An 18,801-nucleotide genomic window follows, 5' to 3' on the forward strand; every position below is an offset into this window, starting at 1 on the left:
CTCTGACCTTCTCTTCAACTATCTTTTATTCTCAAGGTCTTTCCTCTACATTAAAGCACAGCCTCTCTCCACACAAGAAGGGAGACTCAGGTGCTTCATCTGGGCACAGATGTTCACACATCTGTGTAAAAGCAAGGTCCTTACCTTCCTTTGCATAGCATTAGCAAAACATGGCCACTGAGTGACTACATGAAGCACCTGCATGGTGGCCAGAAAGCCAATTTCAGTGACAGAATAATAGTGTCTCATTTCTGCTCTTTTGAATGGATAATGACAAATACAAAGTACTCCAGATGAAGAATTCCAGTACATAAACCAAACCAGAAAGCAGTCAGTGGTTTAGTTTGGGGGGTTTTTATTTATTTCTTTATGATCCACACAAAAGCTCTAAACCAGCATTTTAGGAATTAGCAGAAAAAGTCACATCTATGAGCCTTACCAAAAAAAAAAAAAAGAGGCAAGAAAAATAATAACTGTTAATTAAAACTGCCTCGAGTGACAGTATCCAGGAATACCTGCAGGAGTATACCTGCAGTTAGGAACTGGCTGGAGGGCCGAGCCCAGAGCGTGGTGGTGAATGGTGCCACAGCCAGCTGGCAGCCAGGCACCAGTGGTGTGCCCCAGGGATCAGTGCTGGGCCCCATCCTCTTTAACATCTTCATTGATGATATGGATGAGGGGACTGAGTCAGTCATCAGCAAGTTTGCAGATGACACCAAGTTGGGAACAGATGTTAGTCAGAGGGTAGAAAGGCTCTGCAGAGGGACCTCGACCGACTGGACAGATGGGCAGAGTCCAATGGCATGGCATTTAACAAGTCCAAGTGCCAGGTGCTGCTTTGGCCACAGCACCCCCATGCAGAGCTACAGGCTGGGGTCAGAGTGGCTGAGAGCTGCCAAACAGAGAGGGACCTGGGGGTGCTGATTGACACCCGCCTAAACATGAGCCAGCAGTGTGCCCAGGTGGCCAAGAAGGCCAATGGCATCCTGGCCTGTATTAGGAATAGTGTGGCCAGCAGGAGCAGGGAGGTCATTGTGCCCCTGAACTCTGCATTGGTTAGGCCACACCTTGAGTCCTGTGTCCAGTTCTGGGCCCCTCAGTTTAAGAAGGACATTGAGACACTTGAACATGTCCAGAGAAGGGCAACAAGGCTGGGGAGAGGCCTTGAGCACAGCCCTATGAGGAGAGGCTGAGGGAGCTGGGATTGTTTAGCCTGGAGAAGAGAAGGATCAGGGGTGACCTCATTGCCCTCTACAACTACCTGAAAGGTGGTTGTAGACAGGAAGGGGTTGGTCTCTTCTCCCAGGCAACCAGCACCAGAACAAGGGGACACAGTCTCAAGCTGTGCCAGGGGAGGTTTAGACTCGAGGTGAGGAAAAAGTTCTTCACTGAGGGAGTCGTTCGTCATTGGGATGTGCTGCCCAGGGAGGTGGTGGAGTCACCGTCCCTGGAGGTGTTCAAGAGGGGACTGGACGTGGCACTTGGTGCCATGGTCTAGTTGTGAGGTCTGTTGGGACAGGTTGGACTTGATGATCCTTGGGGTCTCTTCCAACCTTGGTTATACTGTGATACTGTGAGTCACAGCGGTCACAGCCTGCTGAACGGTGAGAAAGAATCAAATGTTTACCTTCTCTGCATTTTTAATGCTTGAGATGGAGCAAATAGAGCAAATTTTAAGCAGCCTACACAAATCACTTCTCCACCTTCTCTAGAACCTCTTCTCCTTGTCATTTCGCACTGCAGCCTCTTAAGGGTCATCTCGAGCATACAAAAGTACAACTTAAAGCAGTCTTTAAGAGCAAACTACACAGGGTACCATTTTCATACGATTAGCATTGTGTAGCCAAACACATTCAAAACTTACTTTCTGATTTTCAGTCCTTCTTCATTGTCAGGCAGGAAGAATTCAAAAGATTTATACTTTTTCACCAAATCTCGACGGTACTGACCCACATTAAATTCTGCCAAGAAAACAACAGTATTAGTGGCAACTAACAATATTCATGTAAAAAGGACAAAAGCCATGGCAGCTTCGAAACCAAGCGTGTGCGCAGTCAACATATCATACTTCATGTGTTTTAGGAGGTTTGCTTGGGTTTAACTATAAAGACAACAACAAATCATGGGAATGGCCAGAGTGCACATGGGCTGAAGGTAGCTTCAGTGGAGTCACTTGTGCCTCTGTCTGGCAGTTTGCCTGAACTTTTCCTCCTTCACAGGGGTACTTGGAAGTCTATTTCAGTAGCCTGCAAAGGACTACTAATAATCTCACTTTATGTTCTGTGTGTGTGCAGTGAGACAGTATTCTCAGAGCACCTCCCAAAACTTTCAGCTCTCACTTAAGCAAGGAAGAGCTCTAAATAAAACCGGCCAATCTTGATTTTGATAATGTTGTAGTTTGAGCTGGGTGCCCCCCTGGTGCATTCACTTCCTGTGTCCAGAAGTCCAGCCCAGAGGGATGGACACAGGAAATTGTGTATTTCCTACCATAATTCTTTGCACCACTATAAGATCCAGTGCGGAGTCTGGCACTTCCTCTTTCCTTCCCTCTCCGAGACTTGGTAACTGGGGGAGAGATCTCCCGGCCATGGGCCTGATTGGGCCCAAGGCCACAGGGGGATGGGCAGTCTCAGGCCTGGCCAGCTGAGACTAGCCCAGCAGAGGGAGGGGGAAGAAGGAGCCCTGGGGGTTTTGCATGCACCCTCAGGTGGGGATGGGATCTTTCTTTGTCACTGCGCTTTGGGTTTTCTGTAACATTCACTGCTTTCTATTTAAACTTCCATCACTTTTGCAATCCGTTTGTCTGAGTCGTTATTTCTGCCTGTGGTGGGGAGGGGATCTGCCCCAACCCATTACAGATAAACACAACTTAAATTCAAGTTGTGGAAATTATTGGGTTTTTTTCCCCCTGTAACTCTACCCCAGTATTTCTATTCCTGAGGATCAAGGATCAGTACATTCACCACCCCTGTTCCATTTATTTAAAAACATGTTTCACTTGTTAAAAACAAATAGTAAAATAATCAGAGTACTTGTTGAATTTAATCTTACTGTGACCTTTTAACAGCGGCCAAAGGAAACTACTCCTTACCTGGGCAAAGGTCCCTATGGTTGATAACCATACACCTGTCACAACACTGCATGTGGGATTAGGACAAGGCAGCTCTGTTTTGCTACACAGCAGACAATGACACTGTACCCTAATTACCTTCATTTCACAGCTCTGAAAGTAGCTCTTTGAAATACGATTAATGTTTAATTTGTTTCTAACCTGTATATTTTCTCTGTGAACTGCAAAGCACTTCTTAAAAAAACATTAGATCAAACTGAAGTATTCTGTTTGAGAAGTTGCCAAAGGGTAACTACTAGCCAGACTTCATTTCTGGAAAGAGGAGAGAAGTAACAGACAATTGCTGAGTTGTAATTAAGAAAAAGGGACACAGGACAAAAAAGCTCAACCATCAGCTGCTGTACAAAGAGTGCTGTTGGGACTGGAGGCAGAGGATAAAGTAGTAAGTATTGTTTATCCTCCCCAAAAGTCAGGCTTTGTTTGAATTCAATAATGTTAATGTAATGTTTTTGTGTGTGGCTGACAGTAAAACTCAGATTACGGTACAAGGCGGGTTATTCTGCGACAGGATTGATGATCCCTGGCCATACTACCTACACGAAAGGACAGTTCCTTCTAAGAAAAACAAAAGGTGTGAGAAGTTCAGAATGCCAGTGTTGTCAGGCAATGGTTCTTGAAAAATCAAAATAAGGAATGTCATAAGAAAGAATAGCTACTGCAGGAAGGCACTACAGGGCAAAGGAGAAAGCGCTATCTAGTGGGACTATCTTCAGCCTTTATAAGCAGCATCCGCCCTGTGGAGAAAGTTTCACAGAGCTAACGGCTATCACAACCTCCACACAGCCAGAACTATTCAAAAAGCTTCCCCAAGTTTAGTAGCTAAAAACTACATTGCAACACAATTCTATTCACGCATCTAACTGACCTCATTTCCTTCCAAAAGCCCAGACAAAAGTCCTTTGTATTTTTCATCATTTCACACTCTAAACAGAGGATTTTGGAAGGAAGAGAAAACAGAACCAATGGCTGCAATGATTCAACTACCATCAACCCTGAAATATTTACCTCCACCTTCTATTCTTGAACTCTCCAGCTTGCTTTATGTATGTTACATGAAAAGATGGCCTTTTCTCTGGTTTATGTAACCTCATAATTGTAACCATCTGTCTCAGAGAATATGAGCATTTAGTAGATTAAGCACACACTAGTTTTAAAACATTAAGAGCCAAGGGGTAACAGATGTTGGGGCTACTCAATACTCATGTATTGATTCAGCCCCAGGCAACTGGAAGAACGAGGCAAGGTATCACCTATTCCCTCAGCATCTGAGTTATTTTGAGTCCATTTCAGCTTCAGTAATTGATGACACAAAACAATGGGAAGTCCCTTAACTGGATTTAAGAGCTCAGATGGGGGCCAGGCTGAGAATCCCTCCCCTGCTCCCCCACCCCCTCTTTCCCAATATAGAGGAAAAGAAAGGAAAGGAGCAAATCCACCAAGAAATAATTTGGATTTGGCTTGGAAGTAGAGAAGTAAAGAATTTCCTTTAAATAGTATATATATATGTAACAGTAACAGGTAGGGTTCACAAGGGTAAGTAACAAGAATGGGTGGGAAAAAAGAAGTATGAAATACAAAACCAGTCCTTTGCAAAGGCATGGCTGTAGCATGGAGGACCACGTGGCAGAGAAGCAGGGAAACCAGCAGCAGTCCTTGTCCAGGCAAAAGGCAGGGGCCAAGAGAGCTAATGGCTGCAGTGTCCTCCTTTTTATAGCCTTGCTGGACAAGGAATGGGAGTGGAACAGACTAACTTAGTTTCCCAGGGGGAAAACCCCCTGCAGGGAGGACAATGCTCTCACAAGCCCTCCCCACCCTACTTCCAGGATGGGTGTAACCCATCACACTTCCTAAGAAAATGCCAAATGACCCTATGCCAGCACAGATAAACTACAACTAGCAAGCTAGGATGGAAACTCCTATGGTAGGTTTATGTTCTGTATTTTTGTAAAATTAGGCAGCAATGCTTTAATTAATTTGTATTAAGCACAAGGGCGAATATTTTCTCAGGTGCTGCTTTCCTCTAACTGAAGCAGATAACCTGTACTATTTTACTGTATTTGGGAATATATTCAACCAAGCCTGAGCCAGATGTGTTTGTTGTCCAATACTAGATTTCTGCTCTTCAAGGTTCACATAGCAAAACACTCAACACAATGACATATATACGTATCACACATACATAAATGTAATTGGAATTAATTAGAATAGAATTAACCAGGTGGGAAAAGGCCTCAGAGATCATCAAATCCAACCTATCACCCAGTACCATCTAATCAACTAAACCATAGCACCAAGTGACTCATCCAGGCTCTTCCTAAACACCTTCAGGGATGGGGACTCTACCACCTCCCTGGGCAGCACATTCCAATGGCCAATCACTCCTCTATGAAGAACTTCTTCCCAACATCCAGCCTAAACCTCCCCTGGCACAGCCTGAGATTGCATCCTCTTGTTCTGGTGCTGTTGCCTGGGAGAAGAGACCAACCCCCACCTGGCTACAACCTCCCTTCAGGGAGCTGTAGAGAGCAATAAGGTCTCCTCTGAGCCTCCACTTCTCCAGGCAAAGCAAGTCAAGCTCCCTCACCCTCTCCTCATAGAGCTGTGTTCCAGACCCCTCCCCAGCCTCGCTGCCCTTCTCTGGACACGTTCCAGCAACTCAACATCTTTCCTAAACTGAGGGGCTCAGAACTGGACACAGGACTCAAGGTGTGGCCTAACCAGTGCAGTGTACAGGGGCAGAATGACTTCCCTGCTCCTGCTGGCCACACTGTTCCTGATGCAGGCCAGGATGCCATTTAATCTTTTTTGATGGCCTTCTACCCTTGGAAATCAGAGAATCATTTTGCTCTTCAAGCTCAGCAAGTCCAACCACTAACTCTACCAAGTCCACCACTAAACCATGTCCCAAAGTGCTATGTAGGTTAGATGTGTATCTAATAGTTACATCACATACATTTTATCAGCTTGGATACAGGCTAACCTGTTTAGACTGGTACTCTGTTTCAGTCTAATAGATAAAACTAAGTACCTAAATATGCAATACTGCTCATCAGACAGTTATACTGTGTGAGAACAGTCAAAACTCAAGTGATAATGTAAATCCTATAAACTCTCAGACAATGTAACTTATCTTTCATAACATCTCATCCAAATAAACTCTATTAGCCAGATTTCTAAGAGCTTAAGAGAACACCAACTCAAAAAGCTACACCCTAGAAGCGAAAGGCAGTTCACACCTTCATCTTACCTTCTTGGAGCTACTAAGAAATACATCTCTGAATATCCAGCCAAAAGTCTACACTTCAGTATGGTCTATTAGCACATAAGACCCTGAATGGGAAGGTCATGAGTTCAAGCCTGCAGTGGGCAGTAGTGTCCTCCCTACTCTAGTCATGAGGTCTGTGGTGACAGGTTGGACTCGATGATCTTTGAGGTCTCTTCCAACCTTTGTGATACTGAATACATTTAATGTTACTTAAATTATTAACTAGTCAAAACTATAAAACTACCAGACACAGAAACACACAATACCAAAACTATCTTTTCCTTCTACACAGACTGAGAAGGCAAGGGAGATGTCTGTTCAGAGCCTCAAATAAACTTAGGTCTTGTTTACTCTTTGATCTGGGCCCACAAGATACCACAGCAGCTCGGGAATGGGGTAGGGCAGAAAGGTCCTTGGCTGAGCAGTCATTCCCCGTTTGAAAAACACATATAAAGTCCTTAAGAGTGTGATAACAAGAGGCTGCCTCAGGTCCTTGGGCACTTAATATTCCAAGAGCTGTAACTTACTTCACAAATGCAGTTAAGCTTGGAATTGCACAGAAAAATATTGCACAATGTTCAGAGAAGAGGTCAGAACTTTAACCCAGAACCACTGGCTGCTTGTCCACTTGTAAAATGACATTCCCTTTCACCCACATAGAGAAAAGGAAAGACAAAAAAAAACCAAACAAAAAATTTAAAGAAAAACCACACACAACCCAAGAGGATAGCTGAAGAACCAAAGTGTTAAGGAACAAGGGCAAACAGCTGATTAAAGCACCTGTCAGAACAAGCAGGTTAAATAAACGGTCACCAGAATTTGATTAATTAACATCTAAACAGAAATGAGAGCTTGTGTGTACTACTTAAAAGTTAAGGCAGGATTTTAAGTAGTCAAAATTGGCAACAAAATGCTGAGAATTTATGAAATAAGTAACATCTGCCCTGTGCTTGTGATGTAAAGAAAAGCAAATGCAGCACCTTTCGTAGGCACTCCAATCCAGTTTAAATAGCGTGTCAGCTTCTTGGAGATGTAGGTTTTTCCTCTTGCTGGGAGACCCACCATGACAATCAGCGTAGGGCAGTTGGTCATGCATACTGAAACAGAGAAACAGAGAACCAGGACTTACCACTGAGGGTCCCACAAAGCAAAGGCTGACATTGTGGTGGAAAATTACAACCCATGTGTTCTGTGAGGAAGTGATTGTTCAAACAGCTCATGCACGTGTCTTGGCACTGGCAGAGGGGTTTCTCAGCAGGACAGTGGATCAACCCAGGTTTCTTATGCTGTGCTGAGCTTTGGAAGGGTGAGCCAGTGGTAGTGCAACGTTGGACACATGGGATGTGTACAGGCAGAGGACAAGAAACCTATGCATTTGCATACATAAGACATATGAAAACAACACCAAAACAAGGACATTGACTCTCCCACCCATATGCACCTCAGTTCTGTGCTTGCATTGAAAGGAAATTGCAAGGTGTGTACAATTTTCAGATAATTTTTAAAGACTCAACCCTGCTAAACCTTTGCTTGGTCTTGTGCATAACAAGGATAACAGATGCAGCTTAATGCATTACAGGAATAATAAGTAGCAGTTGCCACATCATACTCCTTTACATATTTCATTACTCCTGGCACAGAGGTCATTCTGACTGTTCTTTCTTGATTACTAGGAATAAGGCACAAGTATTCCAGGTAATCAAGCACAATAATCTGATATACAGATAGATGTACAGAAATATTCCTAATCAAAGGCAGTGTGTTTAATTAAACAAAAACCTAAGCCATTGTAGGAAGCTGAAGGAGTTTTATGTACAAACACAAAACCTTGAGGCACTTCCTTTCAAATTATGAATGTTTGAACATTTTAATGCACAAAACTATGGATACCTTGCATGAATCTACCACAGCTACAAGGAACTGCCTAAAAAGAAACAAGATATTAAAGTGGTGTAAAGATATCACCAGCTCCATCGATCCCGATTCAAAGGGAATTAGTTTCTACACAATCCACACACGCATCAGTTTCCTCAGCGTCTTGAGAGAGGAGGAGTCAATTCACCCTAAAGACTCTCAGGGTTATGCTGTGAGGCATAACTGAACTGTTGTACAAACCACTACAACTGACCGAGATTCCCAAATCTTGGATTGACAAAGTCACATCCCAGAGTCACCTGCATGGATCTGGCATAGCCACTCCACAGAGTAAGGCCATCGGAAAGGGGGAGGAAAGGGGGAGGAAAGGGGGAGGAAAGGGGGAGGAAAGGGGGAGGAAAGGGGGAGGAAAGGGGGAGGAAAGGGGGAGGAAAGGGGGAGGAAAGGGGGAGGAAAGGGGGAGGAAAGGGGGAGGAAAGGGGGAGGAAAGGGGGAGGAAAGGGGGAGGAAAGGGGGAGGAAAGGGGGAGGAAAGGACTCAAACCATTAAAAATGCACCCCTTTTCATGAGCCATACCTCACCTCAAACCCACAAAACAGTCTGTTACTCCCTGTAACAAAAGTTTCAGGGAAATGAATGCAAACCAAACTAGATCTATCCGAACACATCCATGTCTCTGAAAGGACACTGGTAAAAGCTCCCAGAGTTAAGCTCCTCTGTACAAAGCCTATAAACAAGAGAAAATGTTTTCTTGTCCTTTTTCCTCTTGTGTCCTAAGTTCAGCCCTGTGAACCCTCCCTCCAAGGGGAGGAACAAAGGTTCTGAGGAGACAGTCCATGAATTACAAAGAGTACACAGTGCTCACTGAGCTTAGCAGTGTTATTTCTAGTTTTAAGGGCAGTAATGTATCTAGAGGAGAGAAATCCCCGAGTCCCTAGAAATTTTAAGGGAGGACAGCTTGAAAGGTTCTTAATCAGAAACACCTAGCTTGAGTTTTAAACAACTTTCCAGTAAAAACAGTAGAAGTTTTAAAAGACAAACCAGGATGTGTACAGAAAAGGCTCTGCACACAGCTTCATGTCCACCTGCTCTCCCAAGGAATTCTGCTTTCAACCCATTCTGGACAGAATTTCCCAGCTAACATCGTACTTAGATCACCTCTTTGTTTTCCTCGTGTCCCACAGTGAGCCACACAAGCTTTGCCTTCTCACAGAACACTTGTCTTCTGGTAATGTAACAATAAATCTATACTGGGGCAAAACTCACATTTTGCAAAACTAAGGGCTGGGAAGCTACCACAAAGAAACCTGCAACCAACGTCAATGGTTGCTACACAGATTCCACCCAACATCCACTCTCTAAGCCAAATCCTACGGCCTACATCATCTTGTAATAGATCTTACTGAGGAGCAAACTGGATCAACACAACTACAACAACATGCAAGAGGGACATTTCTTCCCATTGCCAAGCAGTGCACAACTCTGGCATCACTTCCATTTTGACAGAGATTTCCTCAAAGTACTACAACAAAACCTGGCAAAACTGCCTTTATTAGCGCCCTGTGCATACGGTCTGCACCTAATGCTCTCCTGATCACTCTGTGCACTGCTATTTACTGTGCAACTATACAGCAGAAGCCAAGGGAATTATCACACTGCAGTCCTTTTTTGATGAGGCACCTGGATGACCAAGAGTGTTTTTCCTCTATAAAAGGCAGATACCAGTAAGACAGATGTCCTGCACACCAGAAGGAAGAATACCACTGATCCAAATGATCTCTGCTCATGTAATACCACAGCCCAGTAAATGTCACCACGCAGTACATGGTGTTACAGCATATACCACCCACTAGTGCTTGTCTTCAACAAGATGATGTCAGTTTGCAATCCAAAGTTTGAGGCAACAGAAAACATTTAGTTTTCTGGTTTGGATAACCAATTGTGGTTGCAGTCTAACGCTGCTTACACAGGTGGCACTCAGTGACAAGCACATCTATACACTTGGAGGTAGAAGACAAAGGCATATGTGCTGCCCAAAACTGCAGATGGCTAAATGACAGGACTGAAAATAAAACACACAAAGCAACTGGTTTTTTTTCCTTCTGTACCTCCCTGTAGTGTTCTCCACAACACACTTAAGACTCAAGACAACAAACAGAACCTTTGGGGTTTTTCCCCCCCGTTTTGATCTGTGTAATTAACAAGGCTTAATTTTGCTCATTAGCTCAGTAAAATAGGCCAGAAAAAAAATCACCAAGCTCTGAGAATTTATCAAATACTTAAAAGCCATTTAATTACCTTTCACTTTACATGACTGAACCACAGCTTTCTCAAGTGAACATTGCCAAAGCTCACTGGAAGTGAGGAGGCAGCTTCCTTCCAGTGACAGTATTTAAAATGTCAGCATCCCAAGAATTAACACCTTCCTTCGAGGGAATATCAGCCATTTTGACATTAGAAGGCGGATTGATTAAAAAAACCCAAACAATCAACAAGTTAGACATCTAACTCCTACAACAAAAAAAGCTTCTTTAGCTTTTATTTTCCCAAGGGCACAATCCTCAATTCCTCTTTTCGCAGCACCTCACCATCATTCGCTTTATATGCAAAACAATTTGCATCACCTGGGTGCAAGCTGCAAAGACAAGGCAGATGCTTAAGGGCTGGATTGTTTGGTTTACCTCCATAAATCTCTCTACATCATCTACTCTTGAGAAACAAACTAGTTTTGTAGTACTGCTTCAAGTAGGTAACTCCTCAGGGTTCCTGACAGCCCCAACCTGTGGTTGTGCTATCAACACTGATTTTGCAAGAAGAACATACACGTTCAGAACAGCAAAACAAAGTTTCTAAGATGGTATGCCATCATTTACTAAAAATGCTCTATGACTTTACTCAGTTTTCTTCAAGGTAAGTGTTTGCAATATATACATGTGACACTGCATGTTTATAAACAGCAGCTTCAAAAAGGAATGCATGCTGCACCACCTCGTTTAGAGGAAATGCATAAAAAACATGCCCACAATGCCAGAGGAAAATGGCCAAGTGATGAAGAGCATTAAAATCAAGTATGCCATTTAAGCTAAGTCATTCTTGGAGTTAAAGATTTTTTTACAAGCTATTGAACAACACCACAAGCTGCAGCTCAGAGTAGAATTAAAAGCTTAAGATTTAACAGTCAAGGAGAGCAGAAACTACATGCTCACTTCTTGCATCTTAGACTCGATTGTGAAATAACACAGTATGCAAAAGAAGGTCGTGACACCAAACTGGGACACTGAACAGGCTAGGTCAGCCGTGCGGCATTTCATCTGCTCTCAAAACTCCTATCACTTGGTGAAACTGGAGACAAGAGCTGGTTCAACTACCAGCTATTTTCCGAGTTCACCTACTACCTATCAGCAACTGTCCCTTCCTTTCATCCAAAACAAGGGTTGGGATTTTTTTTCGTGTCTTTGTTAGATTTTTAAGTCAACTTTGAAGGTCCGATACTTTTTGCAGCAAGCTGCTATGGTTTGCCATCTGAAGTTTACAACAGATCCTTGCTGCTTCTGTAGCCTTCATCTCAAGGCCTGCTCTCCAAAAATCACTGTACTATTCAGAGGCTCACACGCAAGTATCTCTCAGCAAACACAATCACTCTTCCAAATGTTAGCCCTATGTGTTTTCCCCTATCACTTAACCAATTTAATCCATTTTTCCTGTTGACCGATGATGACAATCAGTCACCTGTCTCTGCCATCCTTCAGGGACAGGTCCTCCATCCTACTGCTCTTCCTGACGAGCACCCTGCACCTGTACCTGAAAAAAAGTCCATTCTAACTTGTTTCTCCTCTTTTTGTCCAAACCTAGGGAGATGTCCAATCTCCAGGGAGACCTTAATAGCAGCCCTTCAGTATCTGAAGGGAGCTACAGGATAGCTGGAGAGGGACTTCTACAAAAGCATGTAGTGACATGATGAGGGATAAGGGCTTTGAACTGGAAGAAAGATTAGACATTAGGAAGAAATTCTTCACCATGAGGGTGGCAAAGCACTGGAACAGATTGCTCAGAGATGTTGTGGAGGCACCAACCCTGGAATTGTTCAAAGCCAGGTTGGATGGGGCCTTGAGCAATCCAGTCTAATAGAAGGTGTCCCTGCCCACTGCAGGAGGGGTTGAAGCTATATGGTCTTCAAGGTCCCTTCCAACCCAAACCATCCTATGAAATCATCAGTTTCTGACATCACCTTGCTACAAGGGATTCGGAATTCATATTTGTCCTTTAGCCAGCCTCATGTCACCAGCTGTTCCTAGCAGCTCTGCCACCCAATTGTCTGGGGTTACCATTTGCTTTCTACAGCTCTGATACCAACAGCTATGGCCCACCATATATCCTGACCCTCAGGCTACAGCTGGGTGTTGTCCTCAACTCATTCTCTATTTTCACTTTCTAGGATTGAGAAAACAAATGTGCATCACCAGCATGAGCTCAAAGGGTACAAATCTTTAGAGCAAAGATAACCTTCATTTAAGACTTTATTCTTTCTGGCCCTGATGTACACACATACTGCTCTACAAACACAAATAAAAATCATGAGAATGACCAAATTCCAGCAGCTTTAGGTAAACAATGCCCTTAACTGCAGTAAGGGGAAAAAGAATATTTAACCACAGGAAGGTCACTATTTATCTCTCACTCTATAAACATCCTCTAATAGGCCCTCAAAACAACTTTTGCTATGTCACACTTTGCTATTTATTTTTAATGTCCACATTTGTAGCCATTGCTTGATTCATAGAGCCTGAGGCAATCTGACATCCAGTGCCAGGAGTAGCTTTACTGCAACCTATTTACAGGCCAAGCCTTTCACAAAAGACCACAAAAGGCAAGTGGCAGTTATTAATAAAAAAATATGCATTTCTATCACCTTGAAGTCTTACTTTAGAAGATCATTTAGAACAGTTACCTTCATTTTACTGGTCTCACGAGCTGTAAAAGTTCAGCCTGCGTGGTAGGCTGCACAAAGCCACAACTGCTCTGTGAAGACCTCACAATGCACAGCCTAAAGAAACTGTTCAAAGCCCCACAACAGCTAAGCTCTGGCACAGCCAGCCAGATTTCTCCCCGAAGATAACTTGCTACAACTTTTAGTAAAATCACATTTAAACCACCTAACACAGGGAAATCCCTTTGAAGAGAGCTCTGCTGAGTCCTCACTGCACAAATCTGCTCACCCACCTTCCAGAAAGATAAAGACTAGAAGTAGCGCAAATGAAGGTCACCAGCACAAATGAGCAAATAAACCAATAAAAAAACCAAACCAAACAACAACATCCCAACCAAAGGAGACTGGAAGAGTTCATCTTTTTCACCTAGAAGTCCAAAAGATATCAGAGCAATTAGTTCCACTGCTTCCACTAGAAAGCTACCTCTGAGGACAAGAAATCCACTCGAGCTTGTATTTTTTAAACAGTGTGTTTAACACAGTTCTCTGTGGCAGCAGAGAACTGGAACTGGTCAGCCCAACAATGCCCCACATCATCTAGTCTGGGCACCCTGTCCTGGGCTGCCACAGCACATCTACAGGGCCTGAAGGTCACTTTACCTCACTGGAACACAGTGCAATGCAGGATAGATGGAAACATGGGGATAAAGGACTCTGCATCTCCCTTGCACACGAAGAACTGCAAAACGTTCTCAGTTTGTTGAGACAAGATAGATGGTTTTATGAAGAGAAAAGTTCTGATCCTCTCCAGGCCATCTCAATTCTTATGGATCACAAATGACTGTAGACATAGTATGAGTAGAGCTGTAGGAGCAAATGCATGCAAAAGGATTAAAAAAACCCAACAACTTACAAATCTGTTTTTCTAGCAAAAAGTTTTTTCAATTATAAGGGGTTGTGGGCACCAACAATTACAGAATCCTACAAAACAAAACCCACAACATAGGTATGTGGAATTGTTTGGGTTTTGCTTTACAGTCAAGATAAGCTAAATAATTCTGCCAAGAAGACCGTATGTCACCAGATTACACGTGGCAAATATGACATTTTGTTCTTGGGTTTTGTTTGTTTCAGGGTTTTTATTGGGGTTTTCTTTGGGGTGGGCTTTTTTTAAGTGTCTGTGTCAAAGCGGTAACAAATGTTGTTTGGAGAAGAGATGCCACATTAAAGCCAAAAGGAAGCATTCTCCTTATTGTGTTTACAATAGCAATTATACACACTTTCTGACTTTGCCTATTTGATATCCTCTTAGCACCTATTTTTTCAGATGCTGGACTAGTTCAGTTCACATTCAGTTCACCTGTGCCTGCTTGCCTAGCAGAAACCAAGAAGGTCTGGGGTGTTTGTTTTAGCAAGAGCTGGACCAAAGCAAGACCAGAGGCTGCAGCCCATGGCCACCTGCCACACCAGCAGAGCCCTCAGCTCTGTCAGCACAGCCTCTTTGCACGACAAATAAAAACAATTCCACACGTCAAAGCTCCTTTTGTCTGCAAAACTGCCTTGTACTGAACCTCAGTTTTTTAAGTAAGGGACTAAAAAAAAAAAACAAAGAAAAAAGCCCACGAGGCAAAGTATGTTAATAAACTATGGTTTACTAATGCCAGAGCCAAAGCCTTCAGATGATAACTTGGTTGGCTGCACCTCAAAATAAGGAAAGCCATTAACTCATACAACAGATGGCCTGATACAGCATTGGCCTTGAAAAATAAAAAGAAAAGGCAAAAATACAGTGACAGATTTAGGCCTCTCTTCAAGAGGGGTATACTGAATATAAAGGCTGCTTGGAATCAGAGCATTTAAAGAGAAAAGCACCAACAAAAGCAACTAGAAAAAGACACTTTTCCCAGCCAAGCTCTGCTGCCTTCCACCGGGCTCAGATCCAGCAGCTTCACGGTCTTCTGCCTTCCCCAGCTTTCCAGGCGATCCTCCTCGGGGCAGGAGGACCGCCGCAGCCAGCAGACCCCGCCATCCCCGGGCCGGCGGAACCATTCACCGACCCCTTCGCAGCAGAGGGGCGGTTAACGCCCAGCCAAAGGGCTCTCCGCACCCCGACCCTCTGAGGCCGAATAGCCCCCGGGAGGGGCTCCGCGGAGATCGGCCGCGGCCCAACCGAGGAGAAGGAGGAACGGGTGCCCGGGGGTCCCGCTGACAGCTGCCGCCCGCCGGTGCTCAGACAGCGTGGCCCGGGCAGACCCCCCTCGCCGTCCCCGCCCCGCTCACCGCCGCGCTGGGCGCTGTGCCCCGCCGGCAGCCCGTTGTCGTAAGGCTCCCAAGTCTTCTGCAGCGGGTTCTGCGTGAGCTCCCGCGCCGGCGACGCCGCCGCCATCCTCACCCGCCTCCCGGCACCCACTGCAGTGGCTGCGGGCGGGGTGGCACCGCCTGTCGGCGCGGCGGGGGCGAGGCCGCACCGCCCCTTGAGGCCAAGTCCCCCGAGAGGAGGCCGGCCGCGGGAAGCAGCAGGCTCGCGGGCGCCCTGCGGACAGCGCCGGTCCCGGCCCGGCTCCAGCGAGGCCCTAGGGGGCTGCGGCCTGGCGCGGCGAGGAGTCTGCTCTTCACAACCCGGGCAGGCAGTCCCCGGCCCCAGGCAGCGGAAGGGGAAAACACGGGCAGAGAAGCTGGGCCATTGCTGCAAGCGACAACAAGGGGTCAGGGTGCAGCCAGCAGTGGGTACCGACAAGCTGGTGATTTCCTTCCCTGCAGCCAGAACACTGCAGCAACAGAGAACTTCACATGGCCTCAGGGCTTTTTATTTTTTAGCCCTAATAATAGCATGTCCAAGGAGCATGCAACGTGTTTTAGGAAGCTGTGCACTGAAAGATACATTTTTCCAATTAAACTCTTATTTTGCCCTGAAGGCTAAATTAATATCCATGCAGAAAGACATAAATAATAGGTTTCTAACATCTTGTTCGGCCAACAAAACCAAAAAACTAGAAAATCACAAATTACACTGGAAAGATCCTATGCTGCAGCAAGAGCAGTGATGTGGCTAAATGCACATTCAGCTGTTGCATTTCCACATTATCAGCCTTACGACCTAGAGAAACCCAATTCATTAACTGGGCTGAGAAAGTCCTTAAAAAAGCTTAGTATTTCACGATTGCACACATCCCTATATCATACAGTTTACAGAATGCAAATGCAACACACTAAAAACATGGTAGTAAAGTATTATATGCATTATTCACTCTATTAGTATGACACCCAGATACAACAGGGAAGTACACACATGGTTTGTTTATATATACACTAGTCAGACTCTGATCATCTGAGAATCGATTTTAGGATTTTTTTTCTCCCATTCCAAATTAAAAGGTAGCTTTATAAACAACAGAAAAACAGTTATCTAAACATTTGGTGAGACACCCCCTGGAAAGTTAGCACTTGTTTTTTCCAAAGCCATGTTTGCTTGACCTGCCCTTCCCTCTCATCAAAGCTGATTTCCTTCTTCTCAAGACCAATTACAGCTTTCAACTGTAGGTGCCTGCACTATGTTTTTCACCCTAGCATCTTTCCTCTGATTTTGAGTTGATAGCCAAAGCATGGAGGGGCAGAGTGGTTATAGGAATTACATTACAAGGGTCAAAAAAAGTAGGAGCAGAGACAGGGTTTTAAAACACTTGAAAGCTTCTTGGTTTCTCCTTTTAAAGTATGTATTTACTTCTAACAGTTGCCAAAAGAGCTGTGAGTAGGAACAGTTTAATCTGTGTTCCAGGCTGATCTTGGAGGCCTGTCTCCTGTGGACACAAAAAACATTGCAGTGAACAGATGACCCATCTGTGGGGTGGAGTCCAGCATCAGGACATACCCCACTGCCCCCCTGTTCACTCTCCCAAGTATGCCACCACCACGATCCTCCTGCTTTCCCAGCAATGCCATTAGTAAAGCCAGCTAAGACCACAATAAATGTAACATGAACAGAAATATAAGATCAGCAGGAATGCTGACTTTTTGAACACCCTTCTCAGGCTTGTTTTACTTACATTAAGTAGAAAATATATGGAGTCCTTGCAGTCTCTAGAAACAGTTTGTGCCTCCTTTCTGCAAATCCACACAGTGTGCAAGAACTGAAACTTCACTCACACAGCTGCCTTGCAGCTGGAAACACTGACCTAATGTTGCTCATGTAGAGAAAACATTTTTCAGAGGCCTGCAGCATGAATTGCCACATTTCTAAGTCTTGTCCCCCAAATACAGTGCACACCATTGGTCAATCTTCTTGCTCAGGCAATTTTAAACCTGCAGCACCTGCACATGACTTTAAGAGTTTATCCAGGTGCTTGTAACGACATTAGAGGTGTGCATGGACACCTGCTAGCCTTTATTTTTGTGAGGAAAAGATTTCAGCTTGACTGATGACAAACTCATGTTGTTGAGCAAACTTATTCAAGGGTTTGTTGTTTGGCCTTCTGTTTCATTTGGTTTGGGGGTTTTGTTTGTTTGTTTGATTGTTGTTTTTTTTACCACCTCAGTCCAATAATGGGCTATCTGAGATCACAGAGAAAGAAAACATACTGTATCACTTCTGACATCTCATTTCAGAATGTGGTTTTCAAGGACACTACACTCAACTCCTAGAAAAAGACAGAACAAATAAACACTGTTCATCAAATTCCAAATAAACATCAAATGCTGTCCTAATACAAAGAGTTGAGAAGCTGGGCTGGATCCTGCTGGTGTTGAACTCTTGGGGACTGAGCTTGCTTTCCTACAGGGAAGTCACCAACAAGCCTTTACTCCTCAGGGCCACACCAAGCTGAAAGCTCACCTGAAAAAGCACCTCTCTGCAGAGGCAAAACATTGAAAGACAGCCATGCAAAATGGGCTGCTGCACAGGAACAGAATGTGCTTGAGCAAGTAACCCAGTTATTCTTTTCAAGCAACTGACTGCTAAGATGGGAAACTCTGAGAGTTTAATGCCTAAAGCAAGTGGTAGTTATTTCTGAGACAGGGAGAAATAAAAGAGGAGATTGAACCAAGGCTTCTCCTTGATCATACAGAAACCCTACTTTGTAATGCAACCATATAATACAAGTTCCACAATACCTCCAAGTCATTTTCATGGATCTGATTTCCCTAGTAAGATACCACTTTATAGTCTGACAGCCTACAAAACATTCTTAAACCACCCAACATCTCTGACTTCCACCATTGCTTTGGCCACACCAGCTCACTAATTGGAATAAGAAAAGATGACTTTCCAATCCTCCATGTGCCCACACCTATACAGAGTCCAGCAGATACAGCTCATGAAAAAAATAGTTCACACAACCTTCTGCAATGCACAAGATCGAGCTAGAGATACCTGAAATTACTAAAGAGGGCATAGACACAGCCAGAGGTGACAGCATGTGATCTGTAGAAGCAGGGTAGCTGCAGAGGAGTCCCCACGCTAGCACAGCACTGGCAGCCCTGACCAGACCACAACAACATCCTGTTCCTGCAGCAAAGCTCAAAGCAGATATTTTTGGGAAGTTCCTGAAATAAGGAGCACAACTTTCAAGAAAAAAAAAAAACACCCAAACTGCTAAAACACTAAGTTCT

The 18,801-nt window shown here is 44.3% G+C and overlaps 1 protein-coding gene across 3 annotated transcripts in view; it reads right to left on the bottom strand.

Annotated features, from left to right (window-relative positions):
• Window positions 1-18,801, bottom strand: part of LOC104300396 (6-phosphofructo-2-kinase/fructose-2,6-bisphosphatase 4) — a 64,900-nt gene that overhangs the window by 27,935 nt on the left and 18,164 nt on the right. For 2 of the 3 annotated variants that reach the window (XM_054167365.1, XM_054167374.1), the window contains exons 1-3: window positions 15,478-15,604; window positions 7,376-7,492; window positions 1,865-1,961 (exon numbers count right to left, since the gene is read on the bottom strand). In XM_054167365.1, the coding sequence (XP_054023340.1) occupies window positions 1,865-1,961; window positions 7,376-7,492; window positions 15,478-15,583 (320 nt within the window). In that variant the 5' untranslated portion in view covers window positions 15,584-15,604. Of the gene's footprint in view, window positions 1-1,864; window positions 1,962-7,375; window positions 7,493-15,477; window positions 15,605-18,801 lie in introns of those variants that run through there. The other variant, XM_054167381.1, reaches the window with a different exon arrangement.

This window comes from Dryobates pubescens, chromosome 1 (genome assembly GCF_014839835.1).
Source record: "Dryobates pubescens isolate bDryPub1 chromosome 1, bDryPub1.pri, whole genome shotgun sequence".
In the NCBI taxonomy this organism is placed as follows: Eukaryota; Metazoa; Chordata; class Aves; order Piciformes; family Picidae; genus Dryobates; species Dryobates pubescens.